Here is a 22,700-nt window from a genome sequence, read left to right on the forward strand (position 1 = left end):
CAGCTGGCTACATGCACGCAGCACTTAATTCAGTCTTCCACAGTTCTCCAATCACTTATTATTAGTCTGTTTGCACTGCAAGTATAAACATTTTTCAGGAGCACAATTATTTTCTATACTTAAACTAACCGTATGTGGTCAGACTATTTACAAGAATGCAAAATAGTTAACGTAAGGTACCTCTCACAACCATCTAGGAAAGAAGAGCACCATCCTGAGTATTTCCACAGGGGTGGAAAATGAAACCCATCAGGTTGTTGGCTGAAAAGTGCACAATGGAATTGAATCCAAAAACCAGTTATGTTTTTATGACTACTTTTGGACTGGCTTGTTGCTTATAAAAAAGAGAGAACTGCACTAATGGAAGGAAAAATAAGAAGTTTCACCAGTTAGGACTAAAGCAATTTTAAAAAATCATCTAAATAGGTGGCAGAAGAACCGTTCAAGCTTCGAATGTTGTATTAGATTAACCTTCTTCCTGACAGTGTAGACAGACATTGTAAAAGGGAAGTTATGTTTCCCTAATAACACAACACAATTGTGTGAACCAGCAGTAATGAATCTTCAGTTCTGGCTTTGGAAATTTACATTGTGTGCTCGGTGAATCTGGAGTTGCAAGTGACCCAAATTTCATCCAGTAAACTCAAATAATTTTTTTTGCAAAACAGCACGCACAGATCTATAAGCAATAATACAATGTGACAGCAGGAGGGAAATAGTGTACCAAATCAGTGAGATGAAAACTCATTCATCATCATCATCATTCAGTGATGGAACACATTTTGTTTCCATCTTGCAACAAGCCTATGAATTTCATTTGTCAACCCTAGAGGAATTCTCAAGGTGGCAGCCACAGTTGTCAAATGAAGACACAGATAATATTGTTGGCAATATTCAAACAACAGAATACGATTAAAGTAATTTTGCCAACAAACCATTTTGTTTACATGTGTTGTAAACAATATCAATAAACCTGGAAGCTTTCCTGCTGTGGACTGGGCTACTCTTGGGCCCCAGCTAGAGCTACAAAAGTAGTATAGGAATATACGGAGTACAAAAGGTTAAAACTAGAGGCTGAACTCTGCGAGCAGTGCTTTGAGCAAAGCAGAGTTAAAGGATACATCTTTGATCTACAAACAGTTGGCGTCTTTCTCATTGGAATTGCAAAGACAAAAGTTTAAAAAGCTCCTGGAACCTCCAAAGGATGAACAAAAATAAACAAAACTAGAAGAAACACAAACAATAATCTAAAACATTTTCAATTAAGGTGAACATGGTTCACAGTTTGGTACATATCTGACTAAACAGAACTTGTATTTGCTGTTATTACAGTTGGTTTAAATAAAACTTGCCTGACCAGAATTTTTCCAGTAAAAGACCCACAATTGCTGCATTTACTGACTACAGTAATACAGTTTCAATCCCTGCGGTCACACACAAACAGTTCAAACAGCCCTGAAAAGAAGGTATTTTAAAACACTGAACAAGTGATTATCTATGCACTGCAATAAAAACCAGCAGAGTTACAAAAGATACTGAACTATTAATGTAAACTACACTAACGCATACAAACACAATGAAGAGCAACTAATAGTGTCATTTCTTTCAGTATCATATTTTTAACACTTTTAATGATTGATAAATGCTATTAATTTCTAGTTTCAATCCCAATTTGTATTTTGGTTTTTTAAATCTACCTCCTATTTTCAATATTTCATAGGAGGGATAGTTTCAGTAAGGATTCCCAGTGTTAATATAATGCTGTGTCGTTTTGCTGTCCGGTTACTGTGAGTTCTGTAGCCACAGTCTTGAGTTATCAGTGCAGATGCAGTTAAGAACTGCTGGAGATGGCTCAGTGGAATCAAGAATGCCTTTTCCTGCAAACAGTTTTTGCATTACAAGTTGTGAGGAGTGTCTGTGGTAGTATTTATCAATCAACATCAATCACCAATAGTGTCTACAGTTCAAGTAATTCACTGTGCTTTTTCAACTGGCATATGATGGCTGGTTTTGGGATTCTTCGACTCTAACTTCACGGTTTCATTCAGAGAAAGATTGGCCTCCGGGTTTTTGCATCGTTCCAGAGGTTCTGCCACGTTGCAGTGGTCATGTTCGCAGCAGCAAGCACGTCCATCAATTGTGGACCTGAACATTGTTCCTTCCTCATGATCCTTGCAGAAAGAGTTGGGGCAGAATTGACAAAAAACAACGGAGGGTTTTCCACAGACATCACAGTGGTGCCATGGGCATTCCCATTTTCCTGAAACAATGGCAAAATATAAATTAGTGATGGTGCAATAGACGGAGCAAGTGTATATCTATTTTTTATTTCAATAACTCCAGTACATTTGGATATCCATTCTGCTCCATAGATCACTTCAAAACAAAAAATCCCACATTTATTGCAACATTCCAGAAATTAATTTTCCGTGTTCACGCAGATTATAATCTAATTTGGAAAAACACAATTGCTTTTTACAACATAATATGTATTATTCATTCAGAAATGCTAAGGAGACCCTGGAGGAAATCTGTGAAGAGTGCTTAATTATCAGGAGTTGCTAGACATTGGAAAGGCCCTAATAGACTGAAAACTGGCCAATGTGATGTCCATATTTAAAGAAGTGAAATAACAAAGGCTCAGACAACTACAGGCACATCAGTATTCAACTTTATGTAAAATAATGGCATTGATCGGGAGTAAACTTGAAGGCTATCTGTATAATAACTCAATAAACAGCAATAAACACAGATTCAGAAAGGGAAGATCCTGTTTGACCAGCCCCCTTGAATTCTTCAAGAATGTGACATCCTAGGTGAACGGTGGTAAGTCTTATAATATTGTACTAAAGGCATCTGACAAAGTTTCACCTGAAAAGCTAAGTGCAAAGTGGTGGACATTCAGACAACTTCTTAGCTTTGGATAAGAAATTGGGTGAAGGATGGAAAACAACATGTATTTGTCCAAGCAGTTGTGTCTGTTAGATTGGAGAAGGAGGGCTAGAAAGTACTGATTGGGTGTCCCAAGCCATTGGGTCTTAGGACCATTACTGTTACTGATTTACATCAATGGCTTGGAATCAGAAATCAAATGCAAACTAGTTATATTTGCAGTTGATATTAAATCAGGAGGAACAGTAGACCTGGAGGATGCACTTCACAAACACAGTAGGAGCTGGACAACTGTGCACACTGGCAGATAGTGGCAAATGAAATTTAACAAGTGTGAAATTACTGCCTGTGAAGAGAAAATATGGGAGAAACATGTACTCCCAATGAATGATGTTGAAAGAGATGAGGATGAAGTTGAAAGAGACCTAAGAATCTGGGTAGACTTGGTGCTCAGCTTGCCCAAAAGATGCAGAGTAGTAGTCAACAATTCCAAAGAATGTTGAAGTACACAGGCAAAACAGTGGAATGCAAGGCAGAGGAAGCCAAACTGTATAGGGATCTTGCAGGTCCGCGCCTTGGGTAGTGTGTCCAGTTCTTATTACTGGGACACAAGTGAAATATTCAAGTGATAGAAGAAACATGGAGAACAGAATGATCTCCAGTAAGATTTGTCTTTTATGGTTTCCTTTCCTTGTGGTATCATTTTTAATGGCTTGTGCATCTGTACACAATGTTTCAGTGTTCATAAGATCATAAGAAATATGACCCAGCCTCCACTGTTCTCTTTGGAAGAGAATTCCAAAGACTAACGGACCCATTGAGAAATTCCTTTTAATCTGTCTTAAATAAGACACCCTCTTTTTTTTAAATATAAACTGTGCCCCATAGTTCTAGATTCCCCTATGGGGAGGCATCCTCTCAGCATCTAACCTGTCAACTCCCCCACAGAGCCTTATATGTTTCAATAAGATCACCTCTCATTCTTCTAAATTCCAATGAGTTTAGGCCAGAGGTGTTCAAGCTTTCCTCATAAGTCAACCCCGTCATTCCAGGAGTTAGCTTAGTGAACCTTCTCAGGACTGCTTCCAATGTAAGTATATCTCAAGTAAGGAGACCAAAACGGTTCACAGTATTCTAGATGCAGTCTCACCAATGTCCTGTACAGTTGTAGCAAGACTTCCCTACTTATATACTCCATCCTCCTTGCAATAAAGGCCAACATTCAGTTTGCCTACCTGCACGCTACCTTTTTGTGATTCATGTACAAAGACACACAGATCCCTCCGTCCCGCAGCATTCCACAATCTCGCTCTATTTAAATAATATTCTACTTTTCTATTCTTTCTGCCAAAGACAACAAGCTCACATTTTCCCACATCATATCCATCTGCCAAATTTTTGCCCACTCACATAACCTAACTACATCACTTTTGCAAACATTCTGTATCCTCATAACTTGCTTTCCTTCCTATCTTTGTAACATCAGCAAATTTGGCTACAATACAGTAGGTCCCTTTCATCCAAGTTAGTAATACAGGTCGTCAATAGTTGAGGCCCCAGTACTGATCCCTGTGGCACTTCACCAGTTACCAATTGCCAACCCATTCATCCCAAATCTCTTTCCTGTTAGTCAGCCAATCTTCTATCCACACTAATATATTACCCCCAACAGCATGAGCCCTTATCTTTTGTGGCACCTTATTGAATGCCTTTTGGAAATCTAAATACACTACATCTACTGGTTTCTCTTTATCCAGGATGCTTGTTGCATCCTCAAAGAACTCTAATAAATTTGTCAAACATTATTTCCATTTTACAAAACCATGTTGACTCTGCCTGATAGTATTATGATTTTCTGAGTGTCTTGCTTAATAATGAATTCCATCATTTTCCCAATGACAGATGTTAGGCTAACAGACTTATATATAAGTTCCCTGCTTTCTGTCTTCCTCCTTTCTTGAATAGCAGTGTTACATTTGCAGTTTTACAATCTACTGGGACCTTTCAAGAATCTAGGGAATTTTGGAAGATATAAGAGGTAGTCTTCTTATAAGACTAGAAGCCCTTATGGTTTTTCGGTTTTGCAAAGAGGAATCTGAAAGGTGGTCCAATACAGGGAATAAGTTATTAAATGATGTGGAGAAGGCAAATCTAGACAACTACTGTAAATTTAATCTAGAGTAGAAAAGAAGTCACGAGGACTTATATCAGCAAGTTCTTCACACAAAAAAGTGGTTAATACAAGAGAGAGAGAGAGAGCAATGAAGGTGAGAATCCAGGAAATCATTTAAGAGCTATAGGAAAGAGCAAGGGTGTGGGACTTGGATAGTTCTTTCAAAGGACTGACACAGGCATGACAGGGTAAATGACCTCTTTTGGTGCTGTAAGATTACATAGTTTTAGGAATCAACTGAATGCTGAAATCAGGACTGGGGTGGTGGTGGGGGGGAGGGGGGGGGGGGGGGTGGCGCTGGGTGGGAGTGTAGTGCTCACAAGGTTATTCTGGGTGGATGATCTTTCTCATCCCTACTTATCATCTGAACTCTAAGAATTCTGTCTACACTTAGATGGCGAGAATAGTTTATACTGACAGCCTATCAAGATTCATTTATTCTACCTCATTTACTGAGAAAAAAAAGTAGCAGCACAAAGCAATTGAAAAAATATTGTGCAATGAGATCCATCTTATTCTGAGTAACCTTGTAGCTGCTCAGATTTTCTTTTAAAGCTTTAAACTGTTTGTGATATGTATGGATGGTATAAGTGGTGGGGACTGAATTGAACAATGGTCCAAAAACTGAAGCAATCTGACATCATGTATGTATGTTATTAAAATTCCTAAAACAAAGGGTGCATTTCTCTGCATTAACTAGTGACATAGCAACCTGAAAGTGGAGAATTATTCAGCCTCATCAGAATTCTTTTGTTCCTCATCCTTTCACCACCGCTGTTGAGTGAGGGAATTATTCCCAGTACTTCAACACCTGCCTCCAGCCAGCTGTTTAAGAGCCCCATCTCAATACATCCCACTGTCAAGGAGCGTCAACAACACGTTTTGCTATAATTCTGCTTTACCATATAAGAACGTTTTTTGGTCATTCCTTCTAAATATTTATAACACTCCTTTAACCTGATCTGGAACTCAATATCATACAGCATTTCTAGTAACTCAATTGAATATAATTAACTGCAGTTAAGAATGAACTCCTGAGTGAACAAAGGCCATTCAGCCCTACTTCATCTAGAGTCCATAACAATGATCAATTATTCTCTCATGAGCTCCAAATTCCCCCTGTTGATTTGCTAATTAAACACTACATTCCTTACCCTACATCCCTAGGGAAGAAAAATGAAGCAGTGCTATCATCTCTATAATCCTGAATCTGCTTTATCAGATATATTACCTTATAAATCAACATTGTTATGGGAATTTGTTCAGCTCATGCACCAGGTTGTGAGAAAGCTTCCTAATCTTTTGGGGTTCAAGTTTTCACATTACTGATCAGTGAAATGGCTGGAATTGTCCCAAATCCAATGGATCAGATCAAAGCTCTGCAGTCCTGTCATGTCCAGTCATGAATAAGGGGCCAATTAAAAACTGACAGGAGGAAGAAAACAGCAGCAAAGGTCAAAACAAGAAAAAATCTACGAACTAAACTTGCTGGATCTACGCAAGGTGCTGCTGTCACAACACTCTGGACCTTAGCACTTGCCCTATCATACTCCGCAGCAGAGTACTGTGCACCTGTCCGGCAAAGGTCATCTCACACACACCACACCCTGTTGACACTCTTGAATGCAACAATGCACATCATAATTGGATCTCTCCGCTCAACACCCCTCTCCTGGGCTTCCTGTCCATGCAAACATCACTCCCCCACACATCAGCTGACTGACAAAAACCCATAAGCTAGTTGAAACCATCTGTGTTGCACCTCACTTATCACTCCAAGATCACCTGCTCAGCCCACCTACTGCCTACCTTCCATCTCAGTGCCTCATATAGAGCACCCTTCCTGAACAAGATCTATCAGCAAACATCCTTTTGACCAAGGAATGGAAACACGGAGTCACCAACAGTTCCTTGTGACAAACCCCATCTGCTGTCAAATGGCAGGCTTTGAGCTACCATGATGAGAGTGGTCTTTATGAAACAGGTAAAGGACAGGCCAGAGCCCCTTTGCAGCCAACTTCCACTGTTGGGGCCTCAGTGCAAACCCCTGAGACACAAACAATGCTGCACCTTACTGAGGAGCATCCCCTCTACAGGCTAGGTGGCAGACTAATTCAGTAAATGAGGCGGCTATTGTTTGGCTTTGGGGATTTGCATCTGTTAAAGGAGGACAAGGATCTATCTCCACCTTCAGTGTCAGCAGAGCACAGCAAGTGAGCAAAAGACAAGGCTGAAGGTTTTGGTACTTATGGCTGAGGATGGTTACAAGTGGATGATCCACCTTGGCCTCCTCCTGAGGGCGAGGAAGCCCCATAGATAACAGAAGCCAGTCTTCAGCCAGTACGATTCACTCCAAGCAATATCAAAAAATGGTTGCAGGTACTAGAAATAACAACGGGTATGGGCTCCATTCTAACTGTGGTGCTGAAGCCTTATGTGCCAAAGCTAGCCATTCCTCTAGTCAAGCTGTCCCAGTACAGAACACGAGATGAGTGACTGCCCTTGGCATCAAGGCAGCACTTGAGCGAGTGTGGCCTCAAGGAGCCCTAGAAAAAAGTGAAGTCACCAGGAATCAGGGAAAACCCTCCCCTGGTTGGAATCATACCAAGCACAATGGAAGATGCTGGAGATGTTGGAGGGTCATTTCAGTCCCAGGGCATCGCTGCAGGAGTTCCTCAGGATCCTAGGCTCAACCATCTTCAGCTGCTCAATAATCTTCCCTCCATCATGAGGTCAGAAGTAGGAACGCACAGTAGTCAGACCCATTCACAACTCCTCAGATAACGAAGCAGTCTGTCCCTGCATGCAGCAAGAACTTGACAACATTCAGGCTTGGACTGATAAGTAGCAAGTAACATTTGCAGACACACAAGTGCCAGGCAATGATCATCTCCAACAAGATAAAAATCTAACCCCGTCCTCATGGCATTCAATTACATTACAATCATTGAATCCATGACATCAGCATCACTGGAGTCATCACTGCCCAGAAACTTAACTGGGTCAGCCACATGAATACTGTGGTTACAAGAGAAGGTCAGAGGCTGAGTTTTCTATAGCGAATGATTCACCTACTGACTTCCCAAAAACAGTCCAGCATATACATAGCACAAGTCAGGAGCGTGATGGAACACTCTCCACTTGCCTGGGCAGGTGGAGCTCCAACACCACTCAAAAAGCTCGACACCATCCAAAACAAAACAGCCTGCTTGACTGGCACCCCATTCATGACCTTCAACATTCATTCCCTCCACCACCGGTACACCATAGTTGCATTGTGTACCATCTCCAAGATGTGCTGCAGCAACTTGTCAAGGCTTCTGTGACAGCACCTTGCATACCCGAAACCTCTATCACCTAGTAGAACAAGGGCAGTAGGCATGTGGGAACACCACTATTTCCAAAGTCACACACCATCCTGACCTGGAAATATATCATCATTCCTTCACTGTCACTGGGTCAAAATCTTGGAACTCTTTCCCCCCCCAACACCCCACCACCTTCAACAGCATTGTGGGTGTATCTACACCACATGGACTATGGCAGATCAAGGCAGCAGCTCACCACCACCTTGTGAAGCGCAATAAAGACTGTCCTTGCCAGCGGTGCCCACGTTCTTTGAGTGAACAAAAAAATACTTTTGAGCTTTGTGAACTCAGTTTCATCTCCCTCAAGTAAGCACGAAACTTATTTCAAACTAAGTAATTTTCTGGGAAAAGAGATAATATTGCACAGAGATGAGTTTGAAGTCTTCAAAACAGTGAGATTATCAAGGAGTTTCAGTTACCAAATGGAGGTTTTGTAAGACTGAGGCAGGATAGGTGATATGACTTCGAACAAATTTTTCTGTCACAAAGTACAAGTTCTCCACCATCTCTGCAGCGGAAGCATTCATCCTCATGCTCTTTTTTCCCTTCACCCTTTGATTTGCGTTTTCGCATTTTCTTTTTTCCCCTTTTTCCTTTGTCATCGGAACCATTGCTTGCATTCTGTAAAATTAAAAATAATTGTGTTTAGATTAGATTGGGGGTCTTATTTTCTAAAACAAATTACAGCAAGAAAACACCAATTACAAAGTACTAATGCACCAGTGTCATAATGGTTCTTACGATTGGTACAGTGATGGCTCTGTCAATTAGTATCTTCATTACTTACCAGTCATGCATTTCCCCCAGTACTTGTACTGCAACAGTAAGAACCACAACATCTTTAAAATTTATTTATGCAGGGAAAAAATATAAATTTGGAGGTGACTGATGTGCCCTTGTTTTTATTACTCATATTATGAGCATTTCTCTTATTTCACAGGTAAGCCTGGATCCCATAACTTCTCCTCTAACCTCCATCCCATTACAATTCATTTCAACAAATCCTTGATTCAATAAATTTACTTGGAGTTTACAGGAGCAAGGTGACAAGGATTTGTGGCCTAACTATTTGCTTGTAGACACAAATGGGATCCAAAATAGTTTGGGATGATGCTTCAATAAATATTGGAATTTAGAAAATTCAGAATAAAACAAAACTGATTAGGTTCCCTAAATGGTTCGACACTGGTGAGTGCTGTAGTTAAATCTAACCTCCTTCAAGAACTATCAACGAATCGTACTTGCAGATATACAAAAAAGGGAGTGGAAATATATGCAATACTCATTGATTGCAGCGTTCAACTGGGCAGTTTTACACAAGCAAGATGGTGAAGCCATGAATGGCCCTCTGGATGTGAGTAATACATTATTCTACAAAGTATTCCAAACTGAGGCCTGAGAAATAGTAGTAGCCACTAAATGGAAAGAAATGCGAACAAGGTAATTATTTTATTTCTTTAATATGGCTAAAGTTCTTTAAATTTACTTAAAATCGCAGCAAGTGATAATCTTCAAAGTCAAACTAAAACCATTAGCAGAGCCACAGAAAAAAAATTCCCAAATCCAATATTGCACTGATTAATGTTAGAAGTTAATATTTTTATAGTATCATAAGGAACAATTGGTTTAAGCAAATAAAATCCTTTTACTACCAACATGGAAGCAGTTTTTGATGTTTCTGTATATACTTAATTTCTCTCTGCTGTAAGGAATGCTTGGAAGCAACCACTGGACCAGCGTACGTAAGAGAAGTACGTAAAATAATTAGCTAGGCCAACTAAGCTTAAAAAAAAAATCACCATTCAACAGTTAAGAGATAAAAATTTGAAACAGTAACTTTTGTGCATTTTGATCACTTTGATACAATTGGTTATGATGGCTATCCATAAGTTGAACAGAGTCAACATCCACTCATATGAAAGTACATCCATTTAGGATAATTACTAAATACCATTATTTTTCTTTTCCCTTCCCTGACTTGCATTTAAAAAGTGCTTTTCACAACCACCAGACATCTCAAAGCACTTTACAGCCAATTAAGTGCTTTTGAAGTGCAGTCACTGTTTTAATGTAAGAAATGCAGCAGCCAATATGCACACAGCAAACTCCCACAAACAGCAATATGATAATTACCAGATAATCTGCTTTTGTGATTTTGAATGAGGGATAAATCTTTGCCAGGACACCAGGGATAATTACCCTGCTCTTCCTCAAAATAGCACCTTGGGTTCTTCTCAAGTGAATGTAAAAGGGGATGGGTTTTAACATCCCATCTGAAAGACAGTGCAGCACTCCCTCATTAATGCACTGGAGTGTCAAATTTGATGTTTGTGCTCAAGCCCTGGCGTGTGACTTTGAACCTGGAACCTTGTGTGACTCAGCGGCAAGACTGCTACCAACTGAGCCACGGCTGACAAGAGTGTCAGAAGAATGAGACAGAATTGCCCATTTTATGCTGCAATCTATTCCCAACTTCCTTTCTGATCACTACTGCCTGCGGGTGCAAAAGTGCACTCCTCCCTCCCAGTGGGGGATAGCTTTCAGCTGTTGCTCACCAAACTAATTGTAATCCATTCCCCACAAATCGGGAGCCAGGGAAATATTTAAATTTGGCAGGTGTGGAGTTTTGGTGGGAAGAATAAAGAGGCTACATGCTGATTGAGATAAGAGCCAGATGATGCAGAAGAGCAAAGGGATCTAGGGATACAGTCACACAAATCAGTAAAGTAGAATATGCAGATCATATGGTAGTTGCAAATCGACAGCCTACTGCTGGCCAAATGTGTTGGAACTCTAATACACTAGATCGTGCTGCCCTTAACCCCCTAGAGCTTCATGGAACTCCCAAAGCTTTGGCAGATCTAGAAGCAACACTTTGATAAATCACACATTATGAAATAAATCTATCTGATAAAATGCTCAGCAATTTTCTTTTAAAGCAGGCTATTTCATTGGATGTTTGTGGGTTTATACAAGCCTTAAAGTGCAATCAGTACTTAAAAACAAAACCTTCCTTCTTAATTACATATTCAATTATTCCTGGATGCAATAACTAATCATACCTTGGGTCTGACTCCGAGGAATCCACTGCAATTTGGTGCACCACACCTGCAGATAGTCTTCTCATTGCCAAGGCAGTCCAGGTTATAATTAAAGGTGAGCTCAGTCCCTATTGGTTAAAAATAGTCATTACACATACATATCTGCCTCTTAATAATTAGCAACACTATACTGCCAACAATGCAAATAATGTAAAGGTTTTCTTCACCAATTACTGGATTTTCCCCAAAAAGTCTTAAAACATCAGTAACTAAAGCAGACAACTTCAAATTTCTGCTCAACTGGCAACAAAACCCATTTTTCAGATGGTGTGCACTATTGCCATCAACATAATAGCTGTAATACCTTCACTCAACTTGCCCAAGCCACACAGTGGAGGAGAGAACTGGTTAGGTCAAGGGGTTAGGTCAAGGTCAGCAACCTACAATTTCTCCAACTGCTGCCCACCCATACAGGGGCACCAGAGAAATATTTCAATATAGGCAATTGTGAGGTGTTACATTTTGGTAGGAGGAATAAGGAAGCCACACACTGCTTGGAATAAGAGTCCAGGTGAGATAGTGAAGCAAAAGGATCTAGGGCCACAGATGCACAAATCACTAAAGTAGTGATGCAGATTAATAAAACAGTAGAAAAAGCACACCAAACACTGGGGTTCATTTCTAGTGGGACAGAATTGAGCAGAGAATTTACATTAAACATGCATTAAATCTTTGTTAGGCCACACTCCACACTAAACAGTTCAGGTTTCCATATTATGGAAACGATATGGAGGCATTAGAGAAGGTGCAAGAAGATTTACAACTGTAGAAATGAAAGATTATACTCATCATGGAAGGCTGAAGCTCTTTTCTCTAGTAAAGATCATCGAGGGGATGACTTAATTGAGGTCTTTGATTATGATGGGATTTTCTAATGTAAAGGTAGAGATGATATTTCCACTTGTGGGAGAGACAGAAACTAAGAGCCATAAATATAAGGCAGTAGCTAATAAATCCCACAGACAATTCAGGAGAAGCTGCCTTATCCAAAGAGTGGTAAGAATGTGGAACTCATTACCACAAGGAATAGCTGAGGCAAATAGCATAAATCATTTAAGGGCAAGTGAGATAAACATGAGGGAGAAAGGAAAATAAGAATTGGTGGAAGGAAGCTCATGTCGAACATAAGTGTCAAAATGGTCCAGTTGGGCCAAATGGTCCGTTTCTGCATTGTACACGTTAAAATTCCACACATTTGTTTGGAACAGCCCCAAGGTTAGAAAGGTCAATATTATTTTGAAAATTTCAGCACTCCTCCCTTACCTGCTGGGATGTCACAGAGAGAAAACAACCCAACTCGAGTGTCTCCATTCACTGTCCATTTCTGTGTTTCACAATTGGGCTGGCAACTGTGGTTCATAAAGCGGCAATAATTCCCTTTAGGTCCAGCATCAATTATTCGATCCTGAAATAGATAACAGATATATTAGTAAATAGCTGGTAGGATCTGAAAACATCTGTAGATGTACTTGAGAGCAAGTCTGTTTGTTGACAGAGGGGCTAGTGATAAAGAAAAAAAAAGGACAGTGTGCAATGGTATGTTCTTAATAATAATTTAGGATTTGAGTCACAAAATACATGAAGAAATATTCAATAGTATAAACAGACTAGGATCCAGCCCAACCTAAAAATATTAGAATGGTACAAACATACGTGGAAATATTTTCAAAGGGGTGCAACTATCCAGCCAAATATTCCTCTTACTAATCACGAAGGTGTCAAAATCATTCTACATGATCATCATGTTTTAACCTGGACAGTAATCTAAATAAACTTATTCCAGGATCATTAATCTCCTTGGTTAAGGACCAAAAGAGATCGGTTAATCAGTACATCAACTCTATTTGCAAACCTTTGATTCAGATCCCTTGATATTCTGACCCTGATCTCAGTGTTGAAAATTTTCAATTGACCCAGAACTCAGCTTTTTGAGTTGAGACTTTCAAATTCCCAATAACCGGTGTGAAAATGTGCTTGATCTCTGTGCGGCCCAGCTCTACTTTTAATACTGTGACCCCATGCGTTGGACGCCTCACCAGAGGAAACAGTTTCTTTGAAAACACCCCAATTATAACCGAGGAAGTGCTGCACTATCGGAGGTGCCATTTTTCAGATGGGACATTGAATGTGATGTGTATATTTTCTCAAGTGGATGTAAAAGATCCCATGAAACTATTTTGAAGATGAGCATGGGATAAATCTGAGTGTCCTGGCTAATATTTATCCCATAACTAACACATCACTAAAATAGATAAAATGGTCATTTAATTATTTACTGTTTGTGGGACCTTGCTGTGTGCAAATTGGTTACACTTCCTATATTACAGCAGTGAATACAGTTCAAAAGTAGTTAATTGGCTGTAAAGCACTTTGGAATGTCTTGAGGTCATGAAAGGTGCTGTATAAATTCAAGTTCTTTCTGGAATTTAAGACATAATAGGCTAGATTTATACAACCTGCACAGGTCTCAAATTTTAAATAATGTATCACACAAACTCATAGTAGGTTCAGAGCTTTGACTTTAGAACGGGAGGAGCTTCTGTCACACCCATCTGATTTCTAACATGATGACACCATTGGAGCAACATTACTGTTTGTGGGATCTTGCTGTGCACAAATTGGCTGGTCTTTATTACAACAATGACTACATATGAAATATACTTCATCAATCAGAAAGCACTTTTGGGCATCCAGAGGTCATGAAAGGCATGATATAAACACAAGTCTTTTTTTACTTTTAATTTAACCTTGTATTAATTACCGGTGAAGAAAAATCCACTTCCGCACAGAATCAAAGTTAGGAAGGAAAAATCCAAAACACATCTATATAAATGTGCTTCAATTCTTCATTATCAGTACACTTTATTCAACAGTAATTCAGGTAAACAACTCCTGAATTGTAATATGTGACAATCAGTCCGAGCAAGTTTTACTAAAATCCTAGTGACAGCCTTGTTGAAATTCAACATTTCTTTATTTATATTTATGCAATTTTCCATTTCTCTAAATCTTTGTTTTATCCTATAACCAGACTTTTTCTACCATCACCTTAATTCTGTTCCCTCACACAATGTGGTTGACTCTTAACAGCCTTCTGAAATGGCCCAGCAACCACTCAGTTCAAGGGCTATTAAGCATGGGCAACAAACACTGGCCTTGCCAGCAACATCCACATCCCATGAAAGACACACACAAAAATATACATTGTTACATTCTGTTCATAAATTGAGAGCATGTGGCACACGTGCATATACACACGTGCACACATACAGAAAAGACAGGACAGAAATAGACATAAAACCGGAATGCAAGAACTAGAAATACAAGAGGAGAAAAGCTACAAGGTTAAAAGAAACAGCAAAGCAAGATGTTTTAGATTAAATCTGTTTGCAGGTCCACAATATTGCTGCTAGCACATGGACCAGCTCAGCAATGCATGAAAAGTTCTGTCACAAACACACCTAGTAACACGTTTTATTTTAAATGGTGAAGTGGGAGAAAGCAGAAAATCACCAATTGGACAAGATCTAAAAGCATGAATTCTTTGTTCTTAAAAAATGTTCAAAGCAAGAAAGAACCAAATTCTGCACTCTTAATCTGCCCTGTCATCAAGGTTCACATACAGGGCCTGTAGAGGATGTTGTTTGCTTTGTCCAGTCCATAATTCAAGCAATCATTTTTAGAAGCTAAGTTTGAAACACACAAGTTTAGTGATAATTGCCAAAACTATATTTGTATTATTGGCCAAAGGACAGCTTAGAAAATGCCACACAAGTGAATTCCCAGATGGAAGCACATGCTGTACTAAACATTGCCTGCATAGATAATGCATGAATACCCAGCAGACATATCCAGAAAGTTGTCTGTCTTTTAAAAAAAAATCAATTATCATTGAGGAAGGGCAATGAGTAATGGAGGGGGGCTGGGAGAGAAATTTTCATGAATAGGCATAATTCAATTTTCATTTTCAAAACTTGAACAATAGGAAACCAATTTAAGAAAAATCAAAAACAGCTATGGTGAATAAGGGATAAAATGTTGTATTCCAAAGCATAGCATCGCATTGACTTGAATGTGACACTCAGAATTAAATACCTTATTATAGCTCACTTCACTCACAAACCATGACTGAAATCAATACATGGCAGCGTGCTTCTTGTGAGCAAGTTGCCCAAGAAAAATCCTACACAACAATGTGGTCTGCACACAACCACCTGCTTAATATTAAATGCTTAAAGTGGCAAGAGAAATCACAAATATTGAAAATACTTCTTAAATACAACAAATCGCCCTCTTAAGTTGCTCGGTTTTAAGTTGTTCCATTTTAATGTTGTGCAGTTAACAGGGCTGGTATTTGCATTTAGCGCGGGGAGTTTCGTTTTTAAATATTGTTTCGCACCTGCTTTGACATTGGGTCACGTGACCTGATCGGGTGCCCGTTTTGGGACGACTTCTTCCTCTCCCCGATCCTCCTGCTTACTGCTGACTCTCCTGCTTAACGTTTACCTCTGTAATGCTGCAATTTGAAGCTGCCCACCTCAACTCTCACTTCCCGGGCCCTTGTTTGCAGTGAAAGTTCAGGAGAGGGAAAGGCAAGCCAGAGGACCGGCAAGCAGGAGCAGCAGTGAGCAGGAGGTAAGTAGACAGAGTTAGCATATTTCTTTCACATTTTAAAATTTATTTTAATGTGATTTTACAAATATAGGAACTTGCAATGTAAAGTATTTCAACTCTCAGGGTATAATGTTTGATTTTTTATTTGATGAGAAAGATCCTACGACAGCTTTTACATTGGCTGCGATGTGAAAAGCCGATTTTCTTGATGTTGTTTCATTTAAAGTTGTACTTTTCAGGAACACAAATACAAAGTTAAGTGAGATCCTACTGTATTAACAATTAAAATAAATACAGGTGTGTTTAACAAGTCTTTAAGTCAAAAATTCCCAAATCTTCCTTTCTATTCCCCCTCAAAATGGAAGGGGGAATGTACAGAGCTAAATTTGTGGAAGATTTAATTTTACCTTATCAATTGTAAGCATGTAGAAGTTGGCAATGTTGTGCTCTTGGGCAAACCGGATTCTTGCTCGGCACTCATCTTCATCTATTACCTCTCCCACGTACTCATTTACAAATACTCCCTGAATGAGACAAAACATGTAGAATTGGAACAAGGAAACTGTAATTCGAACTTCCGCACCACCCGAACATCATCAAGGTTGGCTGATTTCTTTTTATTCTATTTCTGCTCTTTTTTTTCCTCCAAAGAGAAGGAACTGGAATGAATCTCAACATAAGCGAATCTGATGTCTATCTGCTGCCTGACATAGCATGTTGGCAACACTGACATACTTTACTATCGCTCTGCCTTAGCTTCAATATTACTCCAGAGAGTTACCGCTTGCACAAATTAAAACTTAATCCAGGTAACTGAACATAGTTTTAATTTTAATATTGCTCAAGGATTCTCTCCAAGATGGTCAAACCACAAAGTGATTGTCAAACAGCTGTATCATATATAGGCACCGAGAGCCAAAGAATACAATATAGAAAGTGAACAAACGAGTGCCATAAAATAATAAATGGGCAAATTTAGTCTGGTCCTTGTATTATAGAAGTTTCTTATTGATTGTGCTGACGTTAAAAGGAAACATCTGGTGCTATTATGTTTTTTTTAAACACAGGCATATAAATCATGGAGATAAGAGCAGGGAGAGAAGCTTTTTTCCATCCCCAAAGTTTTCAAATTTGTTCACCCTTAATATCGCTCCTTCCAAAATGTACTATTCTGGTGAAAATTAATGATTGCAGAATGTGCCATGAGGACTGCTACAAAGGAGACCACAGGTGAAAATGTTTAGTGCATTCGCATGCAGGTGAGAATTCATTGGCTTTGTGATGTAGGCAGTTTAAGGCTACAGAGGAGGCAATTAAGCAACTCTACAATCACAACACCCAATCCTGGAATCCCCTTGTTTTAGCCTGTAGCAATTTTCTTCAGAAGGATACACTGCTCAAATAGTTTCTAATCCTACAGTTGAAAGAATGACAAGCTTTCTGAAGGTTCTGAACTTTTATAAACCTGAATGAACAAAAACTTCCTTTCCGTTAATTTCAAGGCTGTTCAATTTCTGATTGCTCATCGTGTCTCATCCTTGATCTCTTCCATGCATTCCTGCACACTTGTTGCAAGCATTTCCATATTTGTCACACAGCAAACAATATTTTTAATAATGGATCTTTTGTTCTGCTGGAAGGAGCTATTCTTGTGCAAGTACAAGTATATTCTGTCCTTGATGTCCTAAACTGGTATCAGCTACAGACTAATAGATGCTTGCCTTGAATTAAACTCATCATTTTCAGGTTCTTGACCAACATGTACACTATCCAAACACACATTGAGTTCCCCTCAATTAAGTACCAGCAAGGTATGAAAGAGTAAAAATGTAACACATCAACTTACTTTTTTAATGTCAGTCTTTGAAATGAGGCCCCAGCCCTTTCCAGCAGTCTTAACCACCTGCGATTCAGGATACTGCCGTTTGCTAAAACACTGGTTTTGGCACCGTGCACCAGCTGGGCAGACAGCTGGATGACATTCATACATTAACATTCTGTTCAGGCACTCTGAATCCAGGCCACAAGGATGATCATCTGTAGGCTTACAGTTGCACCTCGAGATTTCCGAAATATCAGCTGTATAAATCTGTGCTTTGCCGTATGGTTTATTGACCTTTATTTATAAAAAAAAATTTTTTAAAAAAAAACCCACCAAACTTAAAACTTAATGGTGCTGGAATTAATGCTTTAATGTATTTGAAACTTTATTTTTATAGTTTGTATATTAACAAAAATCGTGCAACACTTTATAAAGAAGATATTTTATTTGGGCTGTGTGCCTGATAAAACGTGTAATCTTATTTATTTTACAGAGGCAGGGTCATGAGATGAAGAAAGTTATTTGTATAAGAACTATTTAAATAACAGGATAAGCTAAACAATGCTAGCTATTGCTTTATATGCTACAATCCGTTTGAAAAACTGCAATGACTCTCAAATCCAGCAACATATTCTGACTTATAATTGAAAACTACTAAATCCAAAATGCATTTCATATTTTCATATTGTGGGCCAATGGAGCTTATATGGAGCACTGCAAGATGAACCAGCAAAGAATCAAGACCCTAAAACATCACAAACTGAAATGGTTCTCATCAAGTAGGCATTCAGCATATTCTGATGATTTGATGGAACATCAATAGGGATTTATTGGTGGAGAAGAAAAGAGTTGACGTTTCGAGTCCAACATGACCCTTCAACATTCATGTTGGACTCGAAACGTCAACTCTTCTCTTCTCCACCGATGCTGCCAGACCTGCTGAGTTTTTCCAGGTAATTCTGTTTTTGTTTTGGATTTCCAGCATCCGCAGTAGCTTTTTGTTTTTATAATAGGGATTTATTTCTAGGTTAAAACAACGGGGAAAGGAATGATTAGTTCATAAGTAAACTTCTTTCTCTAGCATAGAATTGTCAGCTTCTACGCTAGAAAAAGGAAGTGTTGTTTTCAGAGCAATTAGTCAGTAGAAGTATCCTTAAAATGACTAGACCCCACAGTCCTAAACGATAGCTATATAAACAAGCATAATTCTATTCTGATTCTGTTATTCAATATATTTTCTCCGTTTTGTTTCACTGCATCAGCCTAAAAAAAAACTAACTTGGCAGCTGGTCAAAAAACACAATACAGGCCAAAAAGATTTAGGGTTCAATTTTTCATTTCTGTTGAGTAAGTCAACCTCAGGTGGGCCTGCAGCAAGTGTGCACAACAGCAGGGTTCAAGTTTTTGAATTTAAAAAAAAATTAGTTTCATGGGAGGTGGGTGTCACTTGCAAGGCCAGCATTTGTTGCCCATCCCTTATTGCTCTTGAACTGAGTGGCTTGCTAGGTAATTTCAGAGGGCAGCTAAGAGTTAACCACATCGTTGTGGATCTGGAGTCCAGGTAAGGGTGGTAGATTTCCTTTCCGAAAGGACATTAGTGAACAAGGTGGGGTTTTACAATAATTGATGATGGTTTCACGATCACCATTACTGAGACTAGCTTTATACTCCATATTTTATTAACAGAATTCAAATTCCACCAGCTGCCGTGGTGGGATTCAAACCTGTGTCCCCCAGATCATTAGCCTGGGCCTCTGGACTAGAAGTTCAGTGACATTAGCACTATACTGTAATCTCCCCATCACTACCCAATAACCACTTTTGTGGTTATCCTTGGTTTCATGAATTCCTCTGACTACAAATGATTCTTGGCTTTCCCAACAGCTCTTGCCTCCTTTCCCATGAACTGTAGAGTTAAGGAGCTGTTCAAGACTGCCCAATTCTAATACTGCACATATCTGAGGGAGCTTTTCCATTCAGCACCTCATGCAATTTTGGACAAGATAAAGTTAATTGGACAGGAGATGCCCATTGCTCCCCCTGGCCAATATCCTCAATCCAACTGCTCTTTTAGTTTCCATGTTTAAAATTTTCTGGTCTTGAGTTATGATCAGCACTTCTTTGAACTTTCCTCTCTTGTTCTTTCCAAATATGCAGTCCTGTCAATCATCCCCTGCACGTTGCTGGTTTTCAAAAATTACTGTACAATCTCCTGCACACTCAAAGATCTCACGTATTCATGCCAGAGAGAGCAAAGGAACAATGAAACTGGGCCTACTTCACACCTACCCTTATGTGTTTATATGGTGGAGGTTTTCTACCATTGCGCTCATTTTCCTGAGCTTCTCTGGTCTCCCGCTGAGCTTTCAGATCCTGAAAACGTTCTGCTGCCTCTTCTAAAGCTGAAATGATTACAAAAAAACAGGGTGACTTAACTTTATGACCATAAAGAAAAAGTACCAACTTCATTTTAGTTACAAGATGCAGTTTAAAAATATAACAAAATTGCACGCGACAAATAATAATGCAAAAATTTTAACACAAAATTTATAATTGGTTGATTTCACAAGATCAGGGCCTTTGCATATTTAAGTCCTGGGTTGTGCAAAAAAAAGTGTCACTCTTTCAATCTGGAACAAGTTCCTGGGCTCACTATGGGAGTTTAATTTTAAATGAGTGGTTTGTGAAGTACTAGTTCTCTGCCTTTTTCCTAGCTGCTTGTACACAAAAATAGTTACCAGCTGTTCTTGTAGCCTGGCGGTGTTGGTTTGACTCTTAGAACCCAGAGCACATCTACTGCTGTGTTTATTGCATATAAAACCTTTAACTTTGTTTTTATGGTAGCATTTAGTTAAGCCAGATATATATCAGAGCACTGACACTGATGGTCAAGAGTTTGCTGACATATTACACAAAGATTTTGGAAGAAGTCTTGAGTTTCATTGATATAAGAAATTACAACATCATCCTCTTTACATTAAACCTAGATTAATTCCACAGATGCTTCAAGCATTTTCTGCTTTTATTCCAGTCTCTTGGACATTGTGCAAAGTTCTATGGCCCTCTGAGAAAAGAACATTTTTTTAAAAACATGTTTAGATGATCCTGCACCAATCCAATCCCAGCATGAACAATAATCACATTTGGGCACATTCTTCAGGTTAAGATTCACCAACTCAAGCCACCCAGTTTACCTATGGAATGAAAGCAAGACTGGTTTGTAACAGTGGGTGCTGTTTCCAATAAAGTTCAAGTATCCTTACCAAGTAGTAGTAATGGGGGCACCCAGAGGTAGCCCCATGCACAAGATGCACCTAAAAGCTTATCACACACAACTGGTGTTTTGGAGGTTTTTGAAGGTGATTGGGCTGAAGCCAGACAAGAATCTTGGCTGGGTACAAGGAGAGTCCATAAATAAGGTTGACGGTTATGAAACAGTTGGAGCCTCAAGTCTCCATAGAGATGGGGAGGCAAAGAAGAAAAAGTGCTTAAGACACAGCGAAGAGAGACTTGTTGGAAGGTAAAGTGAGAAAAAAAGTTAGACAATCAAATACAGAAACAATGATGTGATTGTGCCAGTCTGAAAAAGTGAGTGGGCAAGACAGAAAAAAATGGAAGATAAACAGGAAGATGAAAGTGTCGACAAAGAATTAAAAAGATGTGAGACAAGTAGGAAAGCGTGTTACAAAAATGGAGCCAATTAATTTTAAAATTTCAGCTCATAGAGATCAACTTGTATTCAGATTTTTAAAAAAATTGCTGCCACAACATGCATTAACTGCATTTCAGACAAATGCAATATTTACAATAAACAAACATACCAAAATCTTTCATCTATTCATTTTTCCTTGCAAGTTCCCAAGTGCTGAGATTAAAATTAGCTTTTGAGACTACAAAAAAAGTACACCATTAAAAACTAATTTCCCTTACTGATGTCATAAGTGTAAACCAGATGGCAAGCAAATAATCTGCTCTCAAATTTCTGCCATTGCCAATTTAACCAGTTCCCATAAAGTGCCAGTGCCTGCTAAAGCATTCATCCCAAGTTTCCCTACCCCCTGGGAAGCTGCACTTGGGGATTCTTGCAGGGATTCACCAAGGCTCCTTAGACAGCACCTTCCAAACCCACGACACCTGCCATCTGGAAGGACAAGGACAGCAGGCAGATGGGAACACCACCACCTCCAAGTCACTCACCATCCTGACTTGGAAATATATCGTCGTTCCTTCACGGTCACAGGGTCAAAATCCTGGAACTCACACCCACAATGCTGTTAGGCAGGAACTACACCACACGGGCTGCAGCGGTTCAAGGTGGCAGCTCACCACCACCTTCTCAAGAGCAACTAGGGATGCGCAATAAATGCTGGCCCAGCCATCTGCCCACATCTCGTGAATGAATTAAAAAAAAAAATTCTACTCAGCATTTCTCCAATTGGTTGTCAAGCAGGGGAATTACATGGAAGAAGCTATCCCTTTTTATGTTTCTAATATACTAAATTATCACAAAATTCAGGCTAAATAAAATCTCAGCTATCTTCTTCATACTAATGTTAAATTACATTAGGCAGCACTTCTTTACAAATGTATCCGCTTTTGAAATTGCCAAGTAGATACCAGTACCGGTTGATTATTTATAAATAATCTGGATATTGGAATAGAATAAATATAGTTTGAGGCAGACAGTAAGGAAAATACCTATTAACTGCAGCAGGAAATAGTTGGTTAGC

The 22,700-nt window shown here is 39.2% G+C and overlaps 1 protein-coding gene across 1 annotated transcript in view; it reads right to left on the minus strand.

The window, feature by feature from the left end:
• Positions 1 to 1,241: 1,241 nt before the first annotated feature.
• Positions 1,242 to 22,700, minus strand: part of LOC144687248 (histone-lysine N-methyltransferase NSD2-like) — a 112,340-nt gene continuing 90,881 nt past the window's right edge. Inside the window, exons 17-23 of the mRNA XM_078553081.1 lie at positions 20,260 to 20,372; positions 17,995 to 18,264; positions 16,556 to 16,672; positions 12,798 to 12,939; positions 11,496 to 11,602; positions 8,853 to 9,054; positions 1,242 to 2,260 (exon numbers count right to left, since the gene is read on the minus strand). Coding sequence (XP_078409207.1) covers positions 1,974 to 2,260; positions 8,853 to 9,054; positions 11,496 to 11,602; positions 12,798 to 12,939; positions 16,556 to 16,672; positions 17,995 to 18,264; positions 20,260 to 20,372 — 1,238 coding nt within the window. The 3' untranslated portion in view covers positions 1,242 to 1,973. The remainder of the gene's footprint in view (positions 2,261 to 8,852; positions 9,055 to 11,495; positions 11,603 to 12,797; positions 12,940 to 16,555; positions 16,673 to 17,994; positions 18,265 to 20,259; positions 20,373 to 22,700) is intronic.

This window comes from Cetorhinus maximus, chromosome 1 (genome assembly GCF_964194155.1).
Source record: "Cetorhinus maximus chromosome 1, sCetMax3.hap1.1, whole genome shotgun sequence".
Taxonomy (NCBI): Eukaryota; Metazoa; Chordata; class Chondrichthyes; order Lamniformes; family Cetorhinidae; genus Cetorhinus; species Cetorhinus maximus.